At 38.0% G+C, this 17116-nt stretch overlaps 1 protein-coding gene across 1 annotated transcript; it reads right to left on the bottom strand.

Moving 5' to 3' along the window:
• Window positions 1–1541: 1541 nt before the first annotated feature.
• LOC125780588 (NACHT, LRR and PYD domains-containing protein 12-like) lies at window positions 1542–15051 on the bottom strand. Its single transcript, XM_049462969.1, has 12 exons — window positions 14927–15051; window positions 13433–13549; window positions 13017–13094; window positions 11353–11404; window positions 9512–9716; window positions 7197–8955; window positions 6142–6315; window positions 5727–5894; window positions 5446–5619; window positions 4194–4367; window positions 3673–3846; window positions 1542–2350 (listed from the first exon to the last, which is right to left on the bottom strand). Exons 1-12 carry the CDS (start codon window positions 15049–15051, stop codon window positions 2326–2328), a joined length of 3225 nt encoding a protein of 1074 aa, XP_049318926.1. The 3' UTR covers window positions 1542–2325.
• Between the last annotated feature and the right edge of the window lie 2065 nt (window positions 15052–17116).

The following is a 17116-nucleotide window of genomic DNA, read 5'->3' on the forward strand; positions in this document are numbered from 1 at the left end:
GCACGCGATCAAATGCCTTTTCCAGATCTAGGAACGTCATATGTACTGACTTGTTCTTTTCGTGGTGCTTTTCCTGAATCAGGCGGGCCGCGTGGATTGCATCCGTCGTGCTGCTGCCCTTTACGAATCCGCATTGGTTCAGCGTGATGGGGACGATCGTCCTGAGGTGAGTGTCTAGTACTCGTTCGAATATTTTCATGGAGTAACATAGAAGGCGGATTGGGCGGTAGTTGGAACAGTCAGCAATGTCGCCTTTGCCCTTCCAGATGGGCCTTCGTACTGGTCCACCAGGGGTCTGGAACATTGCCGTCAGTGGTAATCCTGTTAAATAGGTTAGTAAGGATGGCAGCTCCATCTTGACCAAGCAACTTCCACACTTCTGCTAGAATGTCATTAGGGCCTGTTGCCTTTCCGTTTTTCATCTTCCTGACGGCAGAGGCTACCTTAGCTTCGCTGATGTATGGTACAGGTCCAGGTATGGGGTCTGCACTAATGGTCGGTGGATGTGAAAATTCAGTGTTGCAGATGCTCGAGAAGTGTTCTCTCCAGCGCTAAAGGATTGCGGTTGGGTCTTGTAGTATCCGATGATCGTCACTTTTGATGCATTTGATCTGGGCTATATCCTGTGTTGTGTGGTGTTGAGAGTTGGTGAGGCGGTAGATCTTATTCGCTCCACCAGGCGTGTTAAGGTCAGCATACAACTGATCGTAATGAGCCGCCTTGGCTTCAGCCACTACTTGCTTTGCTGCCAATTTCTTTGTACGGTAATCTTGGTATTCCTCAGTCGCTTTCCTGCTTTTGTCTGCCCAAGTATCTCGCAGGCGGCTTCTTTTATCTGGCTGGCCACACTGTGCCATAGGTCAGCCACCGGCATGCCGGCGTTGACTTTTAGTTGATGGAGGGCCATCTTTAATTGACTTTTGTGCTCGTTTAGTTGCCACCATTTAATGTGGGTAGGTCCACTTGTACGTACTCGTTGATGTTGCCCAATGTTCAACCGCAAGTCTATGACGAGGGGACGATGCTGTGGGGTGACGTTGTCAGATGGTATGGCTTTTACATCGACCACGAGCTTGCGTATCATCCAGTAGTCAATCTGAGTTGATCGATTTCCACTGGCATAGGTTAGTAGGTGGGATTTCCTTATTACTTATATATAAAAATAATTGTTAATATAAAATAAAATGTTTTTTTCTTTCATCATATCCACTTTTAATTTAAACCTCCATTTAAATTTAGAAAGAATACACAAACTAATGTCTATACACAGTACTTTCATGGGTTAGTGCAAATTGACAGTCAATATTGTTTCAAATGCATAAATTACTTATTTAAATAAAAAATATTTTTACAACACCCCATGCTAGCGTGCCTCCAAAATAATTCAAAATAATAAGTGTCCATCATGATCAGTGATACTTAAACAAATCAAAGATATCGTTCCAACTGCCCTAAAACATCTCTTAAAACACTACAAAACACAAAAATTTTGTTCTGACAGTACTTTTATGTTTTATTAGATAGACTGAAAATGTCTGTAAAATAACAGCAGTTTATGGCAGCATTTTACACATATATGTTCTGTAACCTGCGCTGACAGGAAATATCATTTTTTTTTACATTTACTTGTTTATCAATGTACTTTAAAATCATGGACATAATAGTAGTTGTCTGTTTTTTGACAGACATCTCCAAAACGAATGAACAAAAAAATAAATGAACAAAAACAAAGAAAGTTGTACTTATATAGACCCAGGTTTAAAGGAACTGTTTCTTATACAATTTTATACTGTCATTTAAAACACTGTCACTGTAAACATGTCACTGTGTTAATCTGCCTTTAACAATTTGCCATTAGTGTGTTAAAAATATACATCTAAAAAATGTGTATTTTGTAAGAGAGTGTATTTTAAAACACTTAAAACAACACATCTTTCCTTGGTCAGCAGAAACAAAAAGGCAGGCCAAAATGTCTTGCAATGTGCACTGAATTACATACACATATATATATATTACAAATACATCTGGGAAATATCTTGTTAATATCGGCAAAATAGTTAAATTAAATGCACACTGAAATGTCAACTGTTAAGATATCTGCCCTATGTAAAAAAAATAAAATCACAAAATTCTTCACTTATTTGCTGTTCTACTTTCCTTTTTCCTAAAGTCTTCTTTAAATATAAATAGTCTGTATGTGTCATGCAGTCACTATAGTGAACAGAAGTGAACCTTGGGAGAATGCACAACAGTGTTCTGCAGCTGTGATCACAATTTAGACCAAAACGTGCTGCTGTACTCATGATCTGGAAGACGTATACCAGGTCACATGTGTTTTAATCGTCCTATTCTGTAAGAAAGTTGAACAAATAATGATCAGATATGGTTATTCATGGTTATAAAGGCTCAAAGTAGTAATATTCTTAATCCCAAAAAGTGTTTTGTTACACCACTTGTAAATTTTACAAGTAAATAATATACATGTTTGAATAGTAAATGTCTGAATGTGACAAAAATATTGTATAAATCACTCCCATAATTTAACTCTCCCATTAATGGTCATAAGTTCCATGGCTAATATGAAATGGAGAATCATGTCAGTAATTTAATTATTTATGTTCAGAATTCACACACATTTGTGTTGTAAATGTTCATTTTTGTGAATAAGCATCAATATAAATATGAAAGAATAAAACAGTAATAGTAGGAAACTGATAAACTGATAACAGCATAAAGACATTTGTTAAAAGCTTCACACTAACATTTATTCAGCACTTTTCTAATTCAACTGATTCAACTGCTTCCTAATGGCCATCAATTCTTTAAACTCTTTTCAGGAATAAAGGTATCCTTAACATGGTAAAGTATTTTTTTTCATGTTTTGTCAGTGTAATCCAGCACAGAGTTACTAATAATTTCTCAGCCAGCATGAAGTCACACTATTCAGTAATTAAAATTGTAACTTGCTGTTGACCTACAACACTGTAGTCACACATTTAACCATTATACAAAACATAACTGTATACCCAAGGGAAGGAACCCTGGTGGGCAAGACTGCACACTTACGGTAAGTGAGTGACGGTTGGTGGGGCCTGCACATTTTGCAAATTGTTTCATGACAGGAAAGATTTGCTTTTTACTTTAAGGACTAAGACTTTATTTTTGTTAGTGTGAAACTGTTGGTAATATTTACTTCAAATCTGGGTGAATTCAAACCAAGAAAAACAGTACAGTAAAGACAATTAACACGACAGAGGCAGAATAAACTCTTTTCATACCCTTGATTTTGGAAGAAACAATAAATGAGTGGGTATCTTAACATTTTTGTCCATATACAGTTAAAAGTACACTGTAAGCCTGGATAAGTTTAATTTGATTAAATAATTTTTACACTAATGTTTACTGACATATTAAGTTCTTTTAACTTAAGATGTTTGTTATAATAATTGCTTTGTACAATAATTCTGCTTTTAATTTTATTTGCCTAATCACTAAACACTGTTTGAAAATATCCAGTTAACATAAAACAGACTTAGTGTATATATTTTAAATTATTTAATTTATTTATGAATTTAGGCTCAGAATTCGTTCAAAACATAAAATTGTCTAAATCCCCATGCATTGATTTAGTGTGTGCAGCTCTATAAAACAGTATGTAAATCAGTAACTTACTGTAGACTCTCTAGTTTACAACGTGGATCTTCTTGTAAAGCAGTAAGCAGGTTCACTCCTGCTTCTCCTGGTTCATTGTAGTCCAAATTTAGCACTTTCAGGTATGATGGGTTTGATGTCAGAGCTGAAGCCAGAGCAGTACTGCCTTCCTCTGTAATACTGCAGCATTCAAGTCTGAAGTACAAAAAGCAGATACAGATAAAGGCCCATAGTTGCCATTTAATCCATGATCTAACATTTAAAACATTATTATTTTTACCAAGATTTGTACATTTTAATATTTTATTAGTTTAATATTGTGATTATTCAATGGTTAATGTGACACATTTATTTATAGTTCTCATTTTGTTGTGCAATGAATATTGTTTATTTATACCAGATCGTTTTATATTGTTTCCAGCACACTAACTTTCAAATTACACTATGTTTCCAAAAGTATCTGTTTGGCTGCCTTATGTTTGGTGATGTAAGGCTTGGCCACTTGTACCATGCAAACCACTGTACATCAGTCAGTAACTCACTGTAAGGTTTCCAGTTTGCAGTGTGGATCCTCCAGTAGATCAGAGAGCAGCTTCATTCCTACATCTCCTGGTTGACTGTAATTTAGATTAAGCTCTCTCAAATGTGACGGGTTTGTTTTCAGAGCTGAAACCAGTGCAGCAAAGCCTTCCTGTGTGATACTGCAGCCAGACAACCTGCAAAGTCCACACACAGCAAGATTATTAAAATTAAAACAAATTGTATATATAAAAAAATCTATATGTACTGTTCATGATGTTGCCTCTGAGGCTAAATAGTATAATCCACTATCAATAGCAAATACCAATAATGAAGTAATGGTATGACAGCAATAGTACCCTAGTGTCCTGCTATACTTTTGGATACAAGCAATTGGGTTAAAAAGTGAAAGGGAGTAGGCAGATGTGGAAGTTTGTACAATGTAAAATATTTTTTTCATTGTACAAACAAGATGCAGTATTTAGGAGATGCAGTATGCAGTATTTATAGGGCCGTGAACAGGTGAAAAATGTTCAGGTAATGACTTCTTCACATAATTGTGTGGAGGAGTGATGTCTAGGAGATGTGCATTGTGGGCATTGTAGCTCGGAGACTGAAGATCGCAGACAGAGCTGAGTAGGAGAGACAGGTGCGGTTTCAACACCATTCATGACACAAACAAAGCTTTTCACTGTTCCAGGAGTTTGCCAATTCATATCTCTAGATTTTGTAAATAAATGCATCTACCATCAGCTGCCAGAGCCCAGAGACAGCACAACTGGCCTTGCACATCACTCTCTAGGTAATGCTGATCAACACAAGGTATCTGTGAGCTCATGTATCAGAGCCAAGTTGCTGCGCTTTCCTCCGAGCTCACTGGCTACTTGGTAATGCTACAGGATTGTGCACTTATTAAGTAATAATAACAACAATTGGCAAACCATAATAGTAAGGCATACACAATACACAAACAATGCTACACAAGCAATGATTTACAGTGGATATGGATCAAACACTGTTTTAAACATGACTAATTATGGCTAAACAGCTTAACCTCTGTTGTTTAGAATTACATCTGAGATCTCTCATTTTAGGCAAGATTGTCTATTTTTAATAAATTCAGAATTTTGAATGATGCACTTCAAAACTGCCATATAAGGCTTGTTTTTAAACTGTTGATTTCCAAGAGTCTTAGAGACCTTCTGCAGTAATTGCACTCGTGGATTGAATTGGATTGGTCTAGAGAGACTGACAGTAATAAAGCAATGCTATCACCTTAGTATTCCCAGTTTACAATGTGGATTCTCCAGTCCAGCTGAGAGATGCTTAACTCCTAAATCCTGCAGTTCATTGTCACTCAGATCCAATTCTTCCAGACCTGCATTCTCTGAGCTGAGAGCTGAGGCAAGAGCTGCACAGCTTTCATCAGTGAGGTTACAATCACACAGCCTGAAGGAAAAAATGAAAATATATCAGAGCACTGCCAATGACAATGCTAACACACACACACACACACACATACACATACACACACACAAACACAGGTAAGATTTTACCTTAGTGCCTTCAGTTTACAGTGTGGGTTCTGCAATCCAGCAGAGAGCATCTTGACCCCTGAATCCTGCAGTTCATTATTACTGAGTTCCAGCTCTCTCAAATTTGAGGAATCAAGAACAGAGACTAGAACTGCACAGCTTTTCGTGGTAAGATTACACCAACACAAGCTGGGAAGAAAAAAAATGAAAAACTGAAATTGCAAATATGGAAATTTATACAAACCTACACATTATAAAAACTAGAAATATCTGAATATGTAATAGTATAATTTGTATAATGTGTATGTGAATATCATCCATGTTACTGTGTGATAAGTGTGAAAGAAAGAATTATTAGAATTTTGCTGAAATTACGAATTAATTTTGTAGTATATGTGTGAGTACAATCTGCATCTGCAGAGAAACTGCATCATACCTCAGTTTCTTCAGTTTACAGTGTGGACTTTTCAGTCCATCAGAGAGCAGCTTCACTCCTAAGTCCTGCAGGTTATTGTGACTCATGTCCAGTTCTCTCAGACATGAGGAGTTTGAGCTGAGAGCTGAGGCCAAAACCCCACAACTTTCATCAGAGAGATTACACAAACACAGTCTGCAAGAGAAATGATGACATTTTGTCACAAAGTATTAACTCTCTCATCTAAATAATTTAATTCAGGTGTTCCAATCACTTTTATGGTCACAAGTGTATAAAACCAAGCACCTAGACATGCACACTGCTTCTACAAACATTAGTAAAAGAATGATTTGCTCTCAGGAGTAAAAAAATTCTCACTGCAACGTCGTTAAATTTTCTCACTACTAAATATTGGTAAGAACAGCAACTCAGCCACAAAGTGGTAGACCATGAAAAATGACAGAGTGGAGTCACTGTGCAGAGGGGGTGCAGTCACTTGTGTTCTTTAGATTATCTTAAGAACAGTGTACAGAGAGCTTAAAGTAATGAGTTTCTTAGGACAAGCATCTGCATCCAAGCATTTCTTCACCAACCATGCAGTGGTGTAAAGCGTGGCCACGCATTAAATTATGTTTTTTTTTTTTTTTCAGGAGTTGGGTTCAGCCCATTGGTTTTAGTGAAATGAACACTTTATGCTTCTGCATACCAAGGGATTTTTGTATTACATGCTCCCAACTTTCCAGAAACTGGCGTGTCTGACCTCACAAATGTAATTCCCATAAACACGCACCTAAACCTTATGGAAAGCCTTACACAAACATAACCTCCTTGTATTTCATATAAGAAAAAAATAATAAATCACTGTTATAGAAGAGAGTTCTTTACAGGTTTCTGACTGAAGTAAATGTCTACTTATCTACTTAGCTGCAGCTTTTACATGTAAAAATGTACAACCTCGATTGTCCCATTTTGAAAATCACATTAAAACATTTGATGCCCAACTAGAAAAGCATAAATGTGAAATTATTTCTCTGTTAATTAATTAAACAATTCAGCAAGAAATTCAAAAAACTTACATAACTTTACTGGTTGCATTGATCACTGGAAGCAGCCTTTGAAGACATTCCTCTGATGGGTCATATTTCTTCAGATCAAACTCATCCAGCTCAGTCTCTGAGTTCAGTAACACAAACACCAGTGCTGACCACTGAGCTTGAGAGAGTTTAGCTCCACTGAGACAACTGTCCTTTCTTCTGTTTAGGTATGTTTGTACTTCCTGCACTAGAGAGTGATCATTCAGTTCATTCAAACTGTGGAACAGATTGATGGATTTCTCTGGAGAGAGGTTATTTCTGATCTTCTCCTTGATATAACTGACTGTTTCTTGTTTGCTGTAGGAGCTGTTTTCTGTCAGTGGCAGTAGGCCTCGTAAGATAGTCTGGTTGGACTCCAGTGACAGACCCAGAAGGAAACGGAGGAACAGGTCCAGGTGCCCATTCTCACTCTGTAAAGCTTTGTCCACTGCAAATTTAAGGAAATCAGCCAACTGTGGTAGTACAGTTTCCTTGTCAATCACATTTCTGTTCTCAGACAAGAAGGACAGAAATGCAAATAAAGCGGACAGAAACTCCTGAACACTCAGATGCACAAAACTGAACACCTGGCCAAGATGCATTCCATATTCCTCTTTGAAGATTTGGGTGCATAATCCTGAGTACACCGATGCATCTTGGACATCAATTCCACACTCTCTCAGGTCTTCCTCATAGAAGATCAGGTTGCCTTTTTCCAGCTGTTGGAAAGCCAATTTCCCCAGTGTCCAGACAATCTTTTTAGTCTGGTCCAAGTCTGTGTCACTATTCTGTTCATACTTTTGCTTGCTTTTATTGACCTGAAAGATCAGAAAGTGTGTGAACATTTGAGTTAAAGTCCTGGGAATCTCTTCACCTTCTGCTTCATCAAATATTTTCTTCAGAACAGTGGCTGAAATCCAACAGAAGACTGGTATGTGGCACATGATGTACAGGCTTCTTGATGATTTTATGTGTGTGATTATTTTTCTGGCCAGACTCTGATTCTCATTAATTTTCTTCTCAAAGTACTCTTCTTTCTGAGGATCACTGAAGCCTCGGACTTCTGTTACCTGGTCGACATATTCGCGAGGGATCTGACCACATGCTGCTGGTCGAGAGGTGATCCAGAGAAGAGCTGAAGGAAGCAGGTTGCCCTTGATGAGGTTTGTCAGCAGCACATCCACTGAGGCAGACTGAGCTACATCAGACAAAATCTCATTCTTTTGGAAATCTAGAGGAAGTCGACATTCATCCAGACCATCAAAAATGAACATGACTTTGTAGCGATAGTAATCTCTTGGCTTTAAATCTTCTGTGTCTGCAAAAAAGTGTAAAAGAAGATCTAAAAGACTACATTTTTTATTCTTCATTAAATTTAGCTCTCTGAAAGGAAGTGGAAATATGAACAGAACATCCTGATTGGCTTTTCCTTCAGACCAGTCCAGAATGAACTTCTGCACAGAGACCGTTTTTCCGATTCCAGCAACTCCTTTGGTCAGCACAGTTCTTGTTGATTTCTCTTTAAAGAGGTCATTGCAGTTGATAGGTGTATCCTGTGTTACTGACCTCCTGGATGCTGTTTCAATTTGTTTGACCTCATGCTCTTTATTCACCCCCCCACTCTCACTCTCTGTGATGTAAAGCTCTGTGTAGATCTCATTCAAGAGAGCTGAGTTTCCATGATGTGAAATTCCTTCATGAATTTTCAGATACTTTTTTTCTAGTGTGTATTTGAGCTTTTGATGACAAGCAGGAGCCAGTCCTTGTAAAAAAAAAACAAATGAACAATCAATATGTGATTATGATAAGCCACTCGCTTTGCCTCACGAATCTGCATCAATGTACAAAACATCAGAATTTGACAGATTACACCTCAGTGTTACATCTGAACTGAGATCTGTCTACTAACCAGAAATAATCAGCCAACAGCATCCTGTGACCACTTATTTAAGACTATAGGAGTCTCTTTACATCTACAAGGTGGAGCAGTTACAGCAGTAAGTGGACGTAGTGTTTAAAAACTCCAGTAGCACTGCTGTATCTAATCCAATCATGCCAGTGCAACGCACACTACTAACAAACTATGACCATCATGTCAGTGTCACTTCAGTGCTAAGAATGACCCCACAACCCAAATAATACCTGTTCTGTGGTGGTTCTAGATTTAAATGAGGAAATGCAATATATATATATATATATATATATATATATATATATATATATATATATATATATATATATATATATATACTTTTTTTTTTACCTTTAAGCACATTTCTAAATTGAACTCATTAAAATGCATGAATTTGAGCTCTTACTGATCTGTAATTTATTAGCGACGTCTGTCTGGTTCATGCTTCTCAGGACATGCAGTGTGACCTTCAGCAACCCATCTCTAATACTGCTCTGATCGGCCTTATCCACAACCTCTTTTCTGGAGGATGCTGGGTAATCCAGACTCAGTAGCTTCTCAAACCTCTTCAGTTCATCTTTCACCAAAGAGATTAACTTGTGCTCCAGTTCCTGTTTTTGACAAAGCAGAAACACGGGGCAAGGTCACAGTGACAGCAACACATAGGCCACATCATTTTGTAATAATCTTAATTCCATATTACTGTAATAATTATATACACTCCCGTATACACAGTTTATTGAAGTAAATAAATAAATAAAGAATATATACATATATACCCAAAATATAAATGCAACTTTTAGTTTTGCTCCCTTTTTTATGAGCAATTGGGTCTAAATCTGTGTTAGTGAGCATATAAACTATCCACCAGTCACAGATGTGGCTTATCAATATGCTAATCAAACAGTGATTATTACACAGGTGTACCTTGGGCTGGACACAATAAAAGGCCACTCTAAAATGTGCAGTTTTACTGTATTGTGAGGATCTGAGGTTCAGAAAACCAGTCAGTATCTGGTGTGACCACCACTTGCCTCTCTCAGTGCAACATATCTCCTTCACATAGAGCTGATCAGGCTGTTGATTGTGTTATGTGAAATGTTGGTGCACTCCTACTCAATGGTTGGGCAAGGTTGCTGGATGTTGGCAGAAACTGGAACTCGCTGTCGCATCCGCAGATCCAGAGCATCCCAAACCTGCTCGATGGGTGTCCGGTGAGTATGCTGTCCATGCAAGAACCTGGATGTTTTCAGCTTCCAGGAACTGGGTGCAGATCCTTGCAACATGAGGTTATGGATTTGGATGAATGGAACAACGAGCCTGAGGATCTCATCAAGGTATCTCATGCATTCAAAAATCCATCCAAAATATGCAGCTGTGCTAGTTGTCAATAACATAACATACACTCCCTGTACTATTACGCCACCGTAGGCCACTCAATCAACACTGAGATCAGCAAAACGCTCGCCCACACAACACCATACACACAGTCTGCCATCTGCCGTGTACAGTGAAATACGGCATTCATCCATAAAGAGAACACCTCTCCATTGTGACAGACCCGATCGAAAGTGAGTATTTGCCCTCTTAAGTCAGTTACGATGACAAACTGCTGTCAGGTGGAGCCCCTGAGGAGGATGACAAGCATGCAGACGAGCTTTCCTGAGATGGTTCCTGACAGTTTTTGCAGAAATTCTTTGGTTATGCAAACTGATTGTTACAGCAGCTATCAGGCGGGGCTGGCCTCAGACGATCTTTGAGGTAAAGATGCTGGATGTGTAGATCCTGGGCTGGTGTGGTTACACATGTTCTGCGAATGTGAGGTCAGTTGAGTGTACTGCCAAATTCTTTGATATATCTTTGGAGACGGCTTATGGTGAAGAAATGAACATTAAATTCATCGGCAACAACTCTGGTGGACATTCCTGCAGTCAGCATGCCAATTGCATGTTCCTTCAAAACATTGTACTTTGTGACGAAACTGCACATTTTAGAGCTGCGTTTTACTGTGGCCAACCCAAAGTACACCTGTTTTATAATCACTGTGTATAATCAGCATCTTGATATGCCACACCTGTGACTGTGAAAAAAAAGTGTTATGAAAAGGTTTGGCCATCCCTGATCATTTTCATATTTTTCCTTTATAAATCATTGGTTGTTCGGATCAGTAATTTCAGTTTAATATATCATAGGATTTCAGTTCATAGGATTTACAGAAAGTTATAATTAGGCTGGTTACACACATACCTTGAAAATGGATTCGTTATTTTTTCTAATGTCTGGTGTCTCTTTCTGGACCCTGTCAGTAAACATAACAGTGTGTTTACAAACAAGCAAGAATTGGCCTCTAGACTTGAATCACTCCCAATCAATACATGCTCCCAGAAATGCTTCAAAATGAACAATAGAGATTAGCGTTACTCTATCAAAGGCAGGACAGACTTAAAAAAACATTTTTTAAAAGAGTATTTAAATGAGCAGGTGCAAGGGCGTAGGAGCGGGCTTGATATTGGGGGGGACACATTTACCAATATGAACCCAAGCCCACCCTATAGTTTCCTAATCTAATCTAATATTTAGCTTTATTTTAAAAATCTAATATTTAAAATAATAACAGATTCGGTTATTATTATTATTATTATTATTATTATTATTATTATTATGTATTGGCATGTCAATTCTGTTGTATATTTAAATTTTCTCCTGCGCTTTAATTTTTTTTCTACTGAGAGCTCTTCTTAAGATGGTGTCCTTTTATGTAAAGAATGTACCTTTACGCTTCATAGAGATTTTTATAAATGTCAGGACATGTGGTCTTACTGTGAACTACAACTGAACAGAAGCCTGTTCTTACATATTCTACTGCATATTAACACTGTTCTGCATATTCTACAGCTTCCTCTGTTTAAAGACATTTAATAAACTCAGTAAATGATTGTTTATTAGCTGATCAGCTGGATCAGGTGGAAAACACAATTTTGGGGCAGTTATCAGGGTTAAGAAACTGCTTTAAACTAAAACGTAATGTACTGTACTAAATTCTGGCTATCCACTACATGCAGCTTCTAGATAAGTAGTTAGCTAAATTAATTTGCGTTAATTATAACTCACAGTCCTGTAATACTAAATTAATAAACACAGTTTGAAAATGAAATAGTGATTAGCTGATCAGGTACAGGGAAAGTTGAACATTACATATATATATATATTTTTTTTCTTTAACCTTGACTCCCCATCTAGCTAATTCCAAAATTAAGCTAACTCACTCACACAGCTGCAGTTTATTAATCTCAGTGGGTTTAATCTGTGTGCTGATTCAGAGACGTGTATTTTTTACCAGCTATCAGAAACATATCATCACAGTTGACGTGGTTAGCCTACCGTTTCCTTCCTTTTAGAAAAATCTCCGTATATCCAGATCTGTTTTAAAATCAGCTGAAGTTGCTGCGTGTCCCGATCCCGCTGCTAAATCTTACAGCGAGGGGGCGGGGCTTCCCCAACAGCAAACTGCCTCTCCTCCGCGCGCCGCAAAACCAGCAAGCTGATTGGCTGTTTCTACTGAAAGGCGGGACTTAATACCTGAACCGGCTCCGTGATTGGTCCAGTCTGTCTCCTCATTAATAGTACAGCTGATCTGAGCGAACTGATATAATTTTTAATCCACCTGTTTCTAATATTGGGTGGGACATGTCCCACCCATCCCCCCCGGTTCCTACGCCAATGAGCAGGTGTACCAATAATTTTGTGCATATTGTTACGAACATGGTTCTTGTTATGATTTGTAATGGAATAAAATGTATTATAAAGAACTACATATGCATTGTTACTGACTAGCAGTAAAATTAAATATTGTAGTACAAAACTAAAATTTAAGGTTTTTATCACTTTTCTGAGTGTTATTCCATCCTTACCTATGATCAGGAGAACTGTTACCCTCTTTAAGGTTTACAGGTTTGTCCATTGACTGGTTACTCTTCATGGAAACACAGCTGGGTTCCGGTGAGCCACATGTCTCTGCCTGAACAAGACTAGAACACAACAATGTCAATGTTTTTAAAAAAGTTTTGGTGTCAAAATCCAAAAAAGCAAAATGATAGCTGGCCTGGTATGCAGATAGAGTTACTGGCAATACATTACAACTGACCTTTAGTACTGAGGGGAAATTAAGCAAACTGCTCCTTACCCTTTGTCATGTCTGATACAATAATTAATTACAATAACAAATTACATATATTTTGTTTATTTCTCCCTCTGAATAACAATAATACATATGCAAAATACTATTCAACTTAAAATGTAGGATACATATAATTTCACAATTCTTTACCTGAAGTCAACAGACTTGTTCTCCCCTCCGAGGTTTACAGGTTTGTCCATGGACTGATCACTCTTCAAGGACACACAGCTGGGATCAGGTGAGCTGCATCTCTTGTGCTGATCCACGCTAAAACACAACAATATTTTTATTTTAACAGTTTTTGAAAAGCTGATGTACACAAGCAAAATCACAAAAAATGTAACCGAATGAGACCGAAGTCCATGAAAAAAAAACATACCTGCTATGCAGCTAAACATACACAGGAAGTTATACTTAGCAGTGTTTTTAATTCATGTAAAGTTTGTCTGTAATATTTATGTTTCAGCAACAAATTTTGTTTTTTCATAAAACTGAATTCCATTTTATTTAACACCTCATGTTGCTTCTTTTAAGTTGTTCATATCTGTGTGGGTAAGTTTAATCTGGGTCTTTGTACTATTTATTAACAGAAAACCCCTAATAAAGTAGTTGCTAATTGAATAGAGTTGTGCAAAGTTATTAATGATTTTAAAAAGAATTTGTGATCTACATGCTAATAATTTACTTTCCCCTCTGAGTGTATATGTAATGAAAGCTAACCAATTACAGACTGTTTCACATGTAGTGAAATATCTCAAACCCAACTGTAGAGATAGCCTTGTAGAGACTGTCAGAGCTTTACCTGAGCTGTGCTGTAAATCTACAGGTATTAACTCCATAATCATTTTAATTTTAAAACAATGAAAATGGGAAAATATACATTTTCAAAATGAATAAAAGTGTCAGTCCTGATGCTTTCAGTCTGCCTGCTCTGGACTCTGAAGGACACAAAGACTCCATTTCCGAGCATCCTCTTACTCAGGACTACAATGATTAATTGGATCACGTGACACCACAGCTTCTGGTTCCTCTAGCTATTGATTGTTAGCACCTGGCTTACAGCTACATTGCAGAGTATTGAATCTAGGTTCCCTAGCTCTTCTGATGTGTTTCTCTTTGTTTATTAGCTTTTGTATTTGACCCGTTTCTGCATTTCCGTTTACCCTTTTTGCCTAATTGCTTGTTTTTCTGTTGCCGAAGTAACTGTCAAAAAAGTTTTTTTTGACTACTCTCTTGCCTATTTCCCTTCTGCTGGATTACCTGTACTCCGACCGCGTTTACTCCTCTACTTCCTGGTATGTTGTTTTTTTATGCTGCCTCATTGTTATTGACCCTGCTTGCCCTAGACTCTCCTTATGCATATCCCCTTTATTAATAAACTGTTAAAACTCTTTTTTTTTTTTTTTAAGGTTTATATTTAAAGTACCACGATCAGACTTCTGTTCAGCTCGTGTAGCTGGCTACTGGTCTTTAGCAGTATTTAGGCAAACTGCTCCTTCCATAACTATCACCTTATGTTTGACATGTTATGTTTGACTACATTACCATTAGGTATTTTACACCACTGAATAACAATAATACAAATTACTATTTAACTTAGGATAGTAGGATAGGTTTAATTTGTCAGAGTCACGGGATCCATACCTGAAGTCAAGAGAACTGTTACCCTCTCCGAGGTTCATAGGTTTGTCCATTGATTGGTGACTCCTCATGGACACACAGCTGGGATCAGGCGAGCCACATCTCTCAGCTTTAGCTGAGGAACTCATTTTGGAGGTAATTTCTCCTCCTTCAGATTATACCTGAACATGAAAACACACACAGAAGTTTTTAATAGTGTTAAGACAGGCGCATCATTTCACTTTAGCATTATTAGCTGCCCTCTGTGGAATGGAAATACATTTAGGAGAGAGAGAGAGCAGTAGGTAGCAGTAATAGCCTGCTAACATTAACTAACACTTTGCCTAGGAGACCATTCGTTATAAGAAATAAAACATTGGTGAAACATAGGTTTACGCCCCATCATGATTCAGGAAAAGAAGGGCAGGGCTCTGGAATAATTTTTTGCATTGGTGCACCAAAAGTTGGATGCACAAACATTTCATTGCTGTCCATATGGACAAAACGCACCTTTATTTGAAATGTATACACTACCGTTCAAAAGTTTGGGGTCACATTGAAACGTCCTTATTTTTGAAGGAAAAGCACTGTACTTTTCAATGAAGATAACTTTAAACTAGTCCTAACTTTAAACAAATACACTCTGTGTCTTGCTAATGTGGTAAATGACTATTCTAGCTGCAAATGTCTGGTTTTGGTGCAATATCTACATAGGTGTATAGAGGCCCATTTCCAGCAACTATCACTCCAGTGTTCTAATGGTACAATGTGTTTGCTCATTGGCTCAGAAGGCTAATTGATGATTAGAAAACCCACACATGTTCACACACCTGAAAACAGTCTAGCTCATTACAGAAGCTACAAAACTGACCTTCCTTTGAGCAGATTGAGTTTCTGGAGCATCACATTTGTGGGGTCATTTAAACGCTCAAAATGGCCAGAAAAAGAGAACTTTCATCTGAAACTCGACAGTCTATTCTTGTTCTTAGAAATGAAGGCTATTCCATGCAAGAAATTGCTAAGAAATTGAAGATTTCCTACAACGGTGTGTACTACTCCCTGCAGAGGACAGCACAAACAGGCTCTAACCAGAGTAGAAAAAGAAGTGAGAGGCCGTGTTGCACAACTAAGCAAGAAGATAAGTACATTAGAGTCTCTAGTTTGAGAAACAGACGCCTCACAGGTCCCAACTGGCATCTTCATTAAATAGTACCCGCAAAACATCAGTGTCAACATCTACAGTGAAGAGGCGGCTGCGGGATTTTGGGCTTCAGGGCAGAGTGGCAAAGAAAAAGCCATATCTGAGACTGGCTAATAAAATAAAAAGATTAAGCTGGGCAAAAGAACACAGACATTGGACAGAGGAAGACTGGAAAAAAGTGTTGTGGACGGATGAATCCAAGTTTGAGGTGTTTGGATCACAAAGAAGAACGTTTGTGAGACGCAGAACAAATGAAAAGATGCTGGAGGAATGCCTGACGCCATCTGTTAAGCATGGTGGAGGTAATGTGATGGTCTGGGGTTGCTTTGGTGCTGGTAAGGTGGGGGATTTGTACAGGGTAAAAGGGATTCTGAATAAGGAAGGCTATCACTCCATTTTGCAACGCCATGCCATACCCAGTGGACAGCGCCTGATCGGAGCCAATTTCGTCCTACAACAGGACAATGACCCTAAACACACCTCCAAATTGTGCAAGAACTATTTACAGCAGAAGCAGGCAGCTGGTATTCTATTGGTAATGGAGTGGCCAGCGCAGTCACCAGATCTGAACCCCATTGAGCTGTTGTGGGAGCAGCTTGACCGTATGGTACGCCAGAAGTGCCCATCCAACCAATCCAACTTGTGGGAGCTGCTTCTAGAAGCGTGGGGTGCAATTTCTCCAGCTTACCTCAACAAATTAACAGCTAGAATGCCAAAGGTGTGCAATGCTGTAATTGCTGCAAATGGAGGATTCTTTGATGAAAGCAAAGTTTGATGTAAAAACAATGTTATTTCAAATACAAATCATTATTTCTAACCTTGTCAATGTCTTGACTCTATTTTCTATTCATTTCACAACGTATGGTGGTGAATAAGTGTGACTTTTCATGGAAAACACAAAATTGTTTGAGTGACCCCAAACTTTTGAACGGTAGTGTATATGTATGAAAAAGATTAAATCAGTTTAGTCTTAGTCACAAACTAATGTAAAAAAAAAAAAAAAAAAAAAAATC

This window comes from Astyanax mexicanus, chromosome 13 (assembly GCF_023375975.1).
Source record: "Astyanax mexicanus isolate ESR-SI-001 chromosome 13, AstMex3_surface, whole genome shotgun sequence".
In the NCBI taxonomy this organism is placed as follows: Eukaryota; Metazoa; Chordata; class Actinopteri; order Characiformes; family Acestrorhamphidae; genus Astyanax; species Astyanax mexicanus.

Coding starts and splice junctions, on each gene's coding strand:
- LOC125780588 (XM_049462969.1), bottom strand. CDS start 15,051: ATGAGTTCCTCAGCTAAAGCTGAGAGATGTGGCTCGCCTGATCCCAGC. Junction 13,095..13,432: donor AACAAGTCTGTTGACTTCAG/GTAAAGAATTGT, acceptor ACCGGAACCCAG/CTGTGTTTCCATGAAGAGTA. Junction 11,405..13,016: donor AACAGTTCTCCTGATCATAG/GTAAGGATGGAA, acceptor GTTTACTGACAG/GGTCCAGAAAGAGACACCAG.